Source organism: Diaphorina citri, unplaced genomic scaffold (genome assembly GCF_000475195.1).
Source record: "Diaphorina citri unplaced genomic scaffold, Diaci psyllid genome assembly version 1.1 scaffold1444, whole genome shotgun sequence".
Taxonomy (NCBI): Eukaryota; Metazoa; Arthropoda; class Insecta; order Hemiptera; family Psyllidae; genus Diaphorina; species Diaphorina citri.
In genome coordinates, this window is record NW_007378870.1 from 1 (window position 1) to 10,441 (window position 10,441).

The following is a 10,441-nucleotide window of genomic DNA, read 5'->3' on the forward strand; positions in this document are numbered from 1 at the left end:
CATCCAAAAGATAAACGAACAATGTTCCTCTTCTTATTGTATAATGACTATAATGAGAGAATCATTATCACTATTGTATGTGTGTTTGAAAAACAGTTATCCTCAAGACTAGGTCTGTTTCTCGTGACAAATGACTTTCTATAGTTTAACCCATTGAGCGCAGCATCATTTGTTTCAATATTATGATGGATGAAGAATGCCTTACGTGGTGATTCTGATTTCTCTTCCTTTTCAGATTTGTTTCAATATTATGATGGATGAAGAATGCCTTACGTAGTGATTCTGATTTCTCTTCCTTTTCAATCGATCATATTCAGTATTCATTAGTACTTTGATGTTTTCCTGTAAAAAAATCTCCTTGATACAACGTACAGTATCCTCAATCTGAGATCTATTATCTGGGTACTTTGATGTTTTCCTGTAAAAAAATCTCCTTGATACAACGTACAGTATCCTCAATCTGAGATCTGACTGACATGTAAATTATCTGACAAAGCAATGTACGAGCAATTATCTGGCAAAGCAATGTACTATGTCTGTTTAGGTGTTTATTTATCATCCCATTTCAATAGTTCGTGTTTCATTTGTTTTGTAGTATACTGAGTATACAGGACCAAGTTCTTTGAAGATTTCAAAGGAACCATCATTTCTTAGGTCAGTTTCATTTGAGGTAGAAATAGGTTAACAGTTGTGTTTACAGTCTATTGTGGGTAACGGTTAGCGGTACTGGAGTAGGTACTCTATTGTAACCTGGTCCACAAGTCCGCATTACTCTTTCTAGTAATCATCAGCATCATTACGTTCATTTCCTACATTTTTTTTTTTTTTTTTGGTTATTTTTAGAAAAGCAATATCCTCATGCCGCACTATAGTAATAGCCAGCTCATTATAAACAAATTTAGCTATGTAGGTAATTGACTAAATTTCCTAAACAGAGTTAGTAATTATGATTCGATTATCTTTTTTTAGTTGAGCAAGGACCATTATTTTTAGACCTCTGAGGTACATAAACAGGCAGGTACCTATCTAGTAGGTAATAGTGTTAGGATGTCACTGGTTGACTGTCAGCTAATGTGTGTCACTTTAAAGCATTGTCAATGGTAAAGGTTTTCACATCATAATTTTCAGAATGAATGATGCTTTGGTTGGTTATCCATTTTATTTTGAATTTGTACACAATGGGTTTTATGTTGTTTTGTTTTGAACCATCTCATTTTATTTTGAATTTGTACACAATGAGTTTCATGTTGTTTTGTTTTGAACCATGAGGAATACATAACCTATAGGTATTATTAGATTATGCATTTATGCTTGGTTTTTCATCATGTATGTACCTTGGAATCCCTAGATAATCGACATGAAAGTATTTACTCAAAGAGGAAAAGCCAATAATAAAGGTGTACGAGGAATACTCAAGTAGGTATTATTGGATTATGCATTTATGCTTGATTTTTCATCATGTATGTACCTTGGAATCCCTAGATAATCGACATGAAAGTATTTACTCAAAGAGGAAAAGCCAATAATAAAGGTGTACCAGATGCCTACTTATAATAAGGTACTTATAGGTACGCTGGTAGCTCATTTAGACTTACAAGTCTTATTTAACTATAATGGTGCCTTTTGTAATCGAATAACCTTGTTTGATGTTTCAGACCACAGTAGTTACCGTGGCGTATCCAGGGCTGTTTAGGGGCGGGTACTCATAGGTACGGTGGTAGCTCATTTAGACTTACAAGTCTTATTTAACTATAATGGTGCCTTTTTTAATCGAATAACCTTTTTTGATGTTTCAGACCACAGTAGTTACCGTGGCGTATCCAGGGCTGTTTAGGGGCGGTGATGGCCGCTATTCATCCCTTATTGCTGGCTAGGTACTGATTTTTTCTAATCACTACGGGCTGAAAATTCCCGGAGGGACGGACCCTGCTTGTTTTTAGTTGAGCAAGGACCATTATTTTTAGACCTCTGAGGTAGGTACATAAACAGGCAGGTACCTATCTAGTAGGTAATAGTGTTAGGATGTCACTGGTTAACTGTGAGCTAATGTGTGTCACTTTAAAGCATTGTCAATGGTAAAGGTTTTCACATCATAACTTTCAGAATGAATGATGCTTTGGTTGGTTATCCATTTTATTTTGAATTTGTACACAATGGGTTTTATGTTGTTTTGTTTTGAACCATCAGGAATACATAACCTATAGGTATTATTAGATTATGCATTTATGCTTGATTTTTCATCATGTATGTACCTTGGAATCCTTAGATAATCGACATTAAAGTATTTACTCAAAGAGGAAAAGCCAATAGGTAATAAAGGTGTAACAGATGCCTACTTATAATAAGGTACTCATAGGTAGGTACCTACGCTGGTAGCTCATTTAGACTTACAAGTCTTATTTAACTCTAATGGTGCCTTTTGTAATCGAATAACCTTGTTTGATGTTTCAGACCACAGTAGTTACCGTGGCGTATCCAGGGCTGTTTAGGGGCGGTGATGGCCGCTATTCATCCCTTATTGCTGGCAATTCTCATACACTCGCTGACAGCATGTCTAGGAGGTAAGATCCTTGTTTTGACATTTTAAATTTTGACACATGGAAGAAGTTGATGAAAAATGTCGACTCTACTTGAGTGGGAAAAGATGTGGTTGAAGAAGAAGAAGAAGAAGAAGAAGAAGAAGAAGAAGAAGAAGATAACGCAGAGTGAATCTAAAAACCTGATGAGAAAAGTGTAGTCTGATTACTGGATCTACCCACTTATAATGCTGGTCCGGTCCCAGAGAGATTTGAAAGAACACCTTGATCAGTTGCTTGCAGTTAACTTTATGGTGCTTACTCATCTGATCTCCCTTCTACCTAATAAGTATAATAACGTCATTCTCCAATAAAGTTCCAAGTTCTCCCCAGGATTACATGATTGCTGTTGAATCATGTCCATAACACCTCACACCATAAGGCATACAATTACGTTAATCAAAACTTTTTCTCTTTGTCATCGATACTGGTACCTATAGATCTAGAAGTTATAATTTTAAAATCTCCTCTAAGATAGCCAGAATCCAACTCGAAGGTAAACCGGTTGGGATGAAGGTCGTTGCGAGTTGTTGCCAATCATCTCGGATAGTTTGTACTTTTGAATGCATCATAATGACCATGTAGACACAGTTCATAGATAACAGTCCAGTGGGAGGGATTGCCGAGATTTTAAGTTCGTTCCAACGAAAGTGGTCTGACTGATAAGAAATACTGGGTGAGACTCGAATCTCAAGTGGATATCTGGCAGGTCTTGGTGATATTTTGATCTGGGCAATCACGTCTGGCTTTTCCCGGCCCCACTCAGGCTGGCTGAAGTGAAAGTGAGGAAGGTAGCTTGTCGCCGAATGAAGGGCAAAACCCGTCACATCAGTAATACAGTGACGATAAACCTTCATCAAACAATGAGCTTGAAAACGGATTCATTTTTCCTAAATAGTCCTTGACCCTAGATGAAAAGCTCCAAAAGAAGGTTGTAGATTGCAATACCTAATAATAGTTAGGCAATAGAATTACCTACTTCTGAAATGGGTATTAATATCTATGTTTGTTCTTAACATTCTATTACGATGTTCTTCATCTTATCTAAACCCTAATGAACCTACGAATCCTAAGATTACATGGAAATAGTAAGGAGTGATGAGGCACTAAACAGTAACAATGAGATCACGGTCTGAGAGGATCCTGTATACATATGTTCAACACCTAAAGGCCAAACGAAAGAGAAAGTACCTGGCGAGCTTTCTACGCCCTTGAGCGCAGATGATGAGGTGTTATGGTGTTCCTTACACAACCAGAAGTTTATTGTGTTGAGGGGAAAGTATTGTTGACACCGCCCAGCTCCCTGTGGTCTCGGAGAATGGGTGAGTTGCTGCACAATAGCACAATACTCCCTCCGTCTTGTGTGGGAGATATTGGTGTTGGTGATGGAGGACGTTTTGGTATACAATACCGTCATTTGTAGTTGTCTCTCTACAACTACCGCGGTCAAACTTTCTTGACATGGCGGGGCGGAAAAGTAAAAGCCTAGTAAGGGTTGAAAGAATATGAGGATTCAACTGTTACCGGTGAATATCGGAATTTGACTAGCTATTAGATTAAAAGTAGGTATTCCAGTTGTTATATAGATACAGATATCATGAAGATACTTACACGTCACTCTGTGGGTGTCAAAAATCCAGAGATAATCAATATACGGGTTTGTTGTTTCCGTCTTTTTTGATCGAAGATCGTGGAAATATTGGATTGATTTCACTTCTGGACTTCAGATTTCTATGGAGAAGCTGGAGTAGAGAGTGAAAGAGTTCGATTTTCTCTTACACGCACAAAGATTAGATACGAAATAGAATACACAACTCGAGACAGTACAGTTCTAACTATCGTAGTTCCACTATGCCAACAGTTTAAACAGAACTAAAAGATGACAAACTCTGCTCACTCTGCGTCGCAATAGATCTTTCCCCCAAGAAGTCCACTTTGTATAGCTCGTGGCATTTTAATTAAGTTACAATATTTATTTAAAAATTGAATTTAAAACATTGAATATTGAACAAGTACCTGTATCAATCTGTATCAGCTGCTAATATGCAGTGAAAGTAATGTTCATAACCACTTCACTCCTTCCATCTCTGGCCAGCGAGATCAAATATAATAACAACATTTACCAACGATCAATAAACAGTAAGATTTACCTACCTGTAATGGGGACTGCTATTCCAGTCGAAACCACCTTTAGTTCCTAAAACCCTCCTCTGATGCTACACTTGACGAATGACATCAGTCACTACAAAGTACCCACAAACCAATATCTGTCACTGCAAAGTACAAACCAATATGTGTAGCCCAAATTTACGTTTGATTTTCGCTAGAACTAGATTAGCACTAAAGTTAAGCAGCGTTGAGCTTTTCATATCCGGTAAAGAAAGATGTGTAAATCTTGACAAGATTTCAAGACTCACACTTCAGACCTAAGTAACTATACGTAGATCAAGGTTACAGGTCAAGTTCAGACATACCAACTTACTACAATCATGATAATAACCCGCTGTCCTCTCTTAACACATTCTCAAAACTTACCAATGTGGTTCAGAGAGAACACTTTTACTTCCCATAGTGTAGATATTCAGAGTACAGTAGTGCATAGTAACATAATGAGTCTCAAAGTTCTACTATGTTCTCGGATGCCTCTGACATTGACCCAGTGTGGTTAATCTAGGTCATGCCCAAGGCAGTAACTTTCAGAGACTTGAGTGAACGCTGAACATTTACTGAACTGAACCGTTCAGGTCTAACTAAACCCTGGATTGTTTGTCTAGACGACATTTTGTCTGATAGTGGACATAGTGGTACTAGTGGTAGTTGTGCTCTCGAGTCAGAAACGTTTGATTGGTAATCAATAATAATTTTATCATGATCAATGAGTCAGTTTGGATGTGCTAGGAAGCTGATATATTTCTGAAGAAGTGATTCTATCTACTAATGTTATGGTGTACCATAGTGGGTGACCCGTCCTTTTTACGGGCTACGGGACCACCACATTATCTTCAATGTTAAGGAAAAAAGGGTAACCTAAAACTCAATGAGAGTTATAGTATAAAGCTATAAATAAAGTATTCAAGTTTTGCCTTAGCCGAGGTCAGAATGGTCTTGGATATACATAGAGGCACAAAAAAGCACCCCTTTTTAACAGGTACATTTATTGGGTATAAATTAACTGTTTCATGTGATAAATAATCATGTGCTAAATCTAATTCAGCCTTGTCCTCAAGCCTAAGGGTACGTAGTTATTAAATACACATTTAATTACATGGGTGAGGGAAGATGAGCCAGGTTGGGACATAGAAGATAACATGTACATACATTTATGTAAATTAATATTTTCTCATCAGATACATCTATGTATTCTACTCGTATGTACCTATCCAGCAGAACGAAAATTTCGCAAACATTTATATGAAACATCCTATCTGTGTTTTGTATAGTTACTACTAACTCAATCTATGTATTCTACGCGTATGTACCTATCCAGCAGAACGAAAATTTCGCAAACATTTATATGAAACATCCTATCTGTGTTTTGTATAGTTACTACTAACTCAATGTCTACACAGAAACCATAATTAATGCGTGAAACCGCAATACCACACATCAGTTTTCAAACATGATTGTGGTTTTAAAGATGATCAGATTTAATCCCACAGCCCAGAGATTCTAGTTGAATTTGTTATCCTTGATAGGCTCAATGGCAAATATGTAAATGGTGATCAGATTTAATCCCACAGCCCAGAGATTCTAGTTGAATTTGTTATCCTTGATAGGCTCAATGGCAAATATGTAAATGGCACTTTGGTCGCCCAAGCAATAATTATGAAATTCACCCACAGGCCCACTTGATCCAATCGATGTCAGGAGTATATGCCTGACGATGTAAATGGATTTTGCCAGCAACACATTTCCTGTACCTACATACGATCACCCATTCGTATATCAGTCACACTTGACGTGTCTTAACATGAGTGTTCTTTGAAAAACTGTCGCATCCTTCACCGTTTGATTAAATATCTACAGATACCTACGTAGGGGCAAATTGTTTTATAAATTAATTTGTTAGTGGATGTGCTAAGTCAACCAAGTTCCCCGTTACATCGACCACTACAAAACCAAATATCTACAGATACGTAGGGGCAAATTGTTTTATAAATTAATTTGTTAGTGGATGTGCTAAGTCAACCAAGTTCCCCGTTACATCGACCACTACAAAACCTTCAAAACTTTAGACGTCTTGTCTTTTCTAATTAAGATTGAATCTTTAGAAATGCCCACTAGTAACACCGAGGACACGTTTAGAGTAATATTAAGAGTAGATGAGGTACTTTCTCTCTTATTCTTTAACGAGAATGTCATAAAAACTATGGACAACTGCTTGCTTGTTCAAGCTGAGATTAATTATGTTTACCTAAATGCCCTAATCTCTTTTGATTTTGATATTCAGGTTATATAGAAGCACTTCGTCAAATTCAATGGGGTTATTGAATTTTGGTCTGATTTTATGGATGCGTCAAGAAAACCGAAATTTGCTTTGCACTTGCAGTATTATGTACCTACCTCAAATGCATTATAATTATAGGTAACTCATCATCTAATATAGAAAAATGAATGTGTGTGTGTTTGTTTGTTTGTTCGAACTTTATGCCTGGCCAAACCGCTCATCCGATTGCTATGAAACTTTGTCAACTTATTGCTTGCACTCCCGTGAAGGTAATAGGCTATTTTCCGGTTCGTATTTGTTAAGCTACGCCGAGCAAGACCACTAAATGGATGAGTGACATGAACGGCCATGCCTTAAGGATTTCGGCTAGTACCATATACAAATTTTACATGGGTAATATTATGTTAGTACATGGTAATCCGACATCATGATTAGGTACCTCGTACAGAGTCGTACAACTAGGTAATGAATACCCACCAACTAGAAGACCTTAATGTATATGAATTGAACACCCACAAGAGCACAAGAACATAGTGTCTTCTCCTGAGGTAACCTGTGGTATAATATCAGTAAAACGATCTTCAAGATTCAAAACACAAACAACTGGTTTGAGATCGAAAGTGAAACGAGAGTGATCCAGGTCATAGAGTGCGGGGGAGTCAAGTTCTTTCATTAGAGAGTAATTACAAAGAATGACTGGATTACATTCATGACTTGATAAAAGTAAATATCCAAGTTGATGACTTGAGAGAAGTACCTAAATGTTTGCATAAACTCGATGTCTTGATGAAGTTGAGTCTGAAAATACTGATTCATCAAACCATCAGCACCTTGATGTGAATTGTGAATGTTTGAACTCCACCGGCGAGGTGTGCCATGATATTTGCATACGAAATTTATACCAACTTTCTCATTTGCATTCAAGACCTCTGTTACACCAATTGTTTTAGTGTCAAATTTTGTACAGATTTTTTGTACAAAGAAATACTACATGCGTTTGTTACTCTGTACCGTGTAATGGTTGTTTATTAGTGCTTGAAGAGTTCTTTTCGGTTAAAATAGCGCAGATATTTATGCAAGCTCAATATGTCGACAAAGTATTTGCTCATTCCGAGCATAGCCCCAGTTGATTTCTTTTCTATGTCCTTTTTCAATTTTTCAAGGTATTCCTTTTCCCGTTTATCGTCACTATAATCTCCAACAAAATGTGTACTGATTGAAGGAAACTGTACGGAAAATACTTCAATTCCAGAGCTAATAGGTAAATGTGGCTCAGGGCCTTCTCCAACTGTTTGTATTGTTTCTTGGTCATCTTCAAAATATTTCATTAAAATCTCTTCATCTTGGTTACTCTCCGAGATATCTGGACTCTCATCAAAAGCTTTAATAAGCAACTTCAAAACTTCTTGATTGGAAGGGTGCTCATCTTGTCCAAATTCTTCTTTGTCTGTTTCATTGTTTTTATAAGGTTCATCATATTTTTCCTCAATAACCTTGGAAGATGAAAATTCATCATTGACCCCATCCTGATGATCAAAATTTACGAGATGTTCATTTAAAACTTCATGAACTTCAAAAGCATGTCCATCTTGGTCACCATTAGTAACAGGCATGATTTCTTTTTTGTCTGTTTTATTGTTTTCACTATCTTGGTCACCATTAGTAACAGGCATGATTTCTTTTTTGTCTGTTTTATTGTTTTCACGAATTTCATTTCGATTTTCCTCCATCTCATGAGAATCAGGAACTTCCCAAATCAAAACTCCTTGTTTAGAAGAAGTTTCTGAACCAGATTCGTCACTGTCAGTCTGATCCTGTTGTTCATTTCTGGCCATGCTCAATAGAATACTATTGTTCGTGATCAATGTAAAAGGGTCTTCTGAGATTGATTCATTAGAATTAAAAGAAGGCATGTTATATTTTGTATTCAAATTTCCTGAGTGATCATGAGACGCCATTTTAATAATGGGTACAGCACCTTCAGTTCTGTTTAAATGTTGTTTGGATAGCTTGCCAGATTCAAGGATCATATTCCCATCAAATATATTAATTCCGACTGATCTGTTTGGTTGCGTAAGCCATGGTTCGTCATTCTGAAGGGCATGATTGATCATATCTGCAGTTTGTGGGGAAAGTCTGTCCAAAAGCAAATTATTTATTCCTAGATGGCTTGAACTCAATTGGGCCAAGTCCAACATTTCCACATATTTTTTTATACCTTCATATTGAAGTAATCGGTTGATACTTTCATTTTCGTGAGCTAAAGCACCCTGGCATCCTTGTAATCTATTGTTTCTTTGATTAGTTTTAGGGGGACCTAGATGATGATTTTTCCCATAACTTTTTGCATTTTTCTGTCGAATTTCTGTTCTAGGGGGACTACCAATGATGCCATTATTAATTTTCACTTCTTGTACATAGTATGGACTTTCAAGAACGTCTGGTTTAGGAGTTTTACAATTTTTACATAAGATAACATCCTTTTTATCGCTGATCTTATTTGTCTTTTTTGTTAAAATTCTTCCAAATTGTTCTCTTCGACTAATGGCCGTTTGATCCTTGTCGGAATCGACCTTAGTTTTAGGATTTTTTAAATTTTTCCTCAACTCTGTTAACAATTGCTTTCCATTCGAGGGAATTCTTCCAAATTGTTCTCTTCGACTAGTAGCCGTTTGATCCTTGTCGGAATCGACCTTAGTTTTAGGATTTTTTAAATTTTTCCTCAACTCTGTTAACAATTGCTTTCCATTCGAGGTTGGGTTACTTTTTGGAATTTTCTTTCTTTTTCGCAAAATGCCGCCGGCACTTTTTTTATTACCTTTCACTACCACAGTTTTCTTTACCTTGTTTGCATTTGTTTCCATCGTATTATTAGTGTTTTGGTGGCTGACGTGTTTCAAACGGTGAATTTTGCGCGAATGTTGTTATATTTTGGTGTGTGGTAAAAATATTGTAAATAATGAAGGCAGATCAAATCAAAACCTACTGTGCTGCTGGTCGAAAACATGTCTAACTGCACCGGAATGTCTGGCTTATGGGATGGAAAATAGATTTCAAGATTTCAACAGATCAGAGATAGTCAGATATATGCAAATGAATGGATGAATCACATCACAGACTGGTTGTGGGTATAGTAATAAAAACTCGTAAAAATAATAATGAGAAAAGAAAAGGGATTGGATAACCAAATGCCAAATTGTCCCTACCGATATCGATTCATCAGTTGCAATGTCTTACTCATAAACTCATAATAAACTCCATTCTGAATATACTCATACCTCTATAACTATAACTCTACCCTGTATAGCTAGCTAATCATGACAATAGGTACATATTATTTATTCTTGTATGAACATGATGATTACCTGTTATGCAACGTGAACTAAAATCACGTAAATTGTGACGAGATTGATGAGGA

At 36.6% G+C, this 10,441-nt stretch overlaps 1 protein-coding gene across 3 annotated transcripts; it reads right to left on the reverse strand.

The window, feature by feature from the left end:
* Positions 1–7,545: 7,545 nt before the first annotated feature.
* LOC113470214 lies at positions 7,546–10,047 on the reverse strand. 3 transcript variants are annotated; one of them, XM_026828479.1, is made up of 3 exons: positions 9,745–10,047; positions 8,708–9,624; positions 7,555–8,648 (listed from the first exon to the last, which is right to left on the reverse strand). In XM_026828479.1, the coding sequence occupies exons 1-3, from the start codon at positions 9,885–9,887 to the stop codon at positions 8,623–8,625; spliced, it is 1,086 nt and encodes a 361-aa protein (XP_026684280.1). In that variant the 5' UTR covers positions 9,888–10,047; the 3' UTR covers positions 7,555–8,622. The 3 variants fall into 3 exon arrangements, with proteins under 3 accessions (XP_026684281.1, XP_026684282.1, XP_026684280.1); XM_026828480.1 differs by lacking the exon at positions 9,745–10,047 and having other exon boundaries at positions 7,546–8,648; positions 8,708–9,652; XM_026828481.1 differs by lacking the exon at positions 9,745–10,047 and having other exon boundaries at positions 7,546–8,643; positions 8,703–9,652.
* Between the last annotated feature and the right edge of the window lie 394 nt (positions 10,048–10,441).

Bases quoted from the DNA above. Each gene is read 5' to 3' on its own strand.
- LOC113470214 (XM_026828479.1), bottom strand. From the start codon at position 9,887: ATGGAAACAAATGCAAACAAGGTAAAGAAAACTGTGGTAGTGAAAGGT. The intron at 9,625-9,744 runs GAAAAATTTAAA...AACAGAGTTGAG, and splicing joins CAATTGTTAACAGAGTTGAG to GAAAAATTTAAAAAATCCTA. The intron at 8,649-8,707 runs AAAAAGAAATCA...AATAAAACAGAC, and splicing joins TGAAAACAATAAAACAGACA to AAAAAAGAAATCATGCCTGT.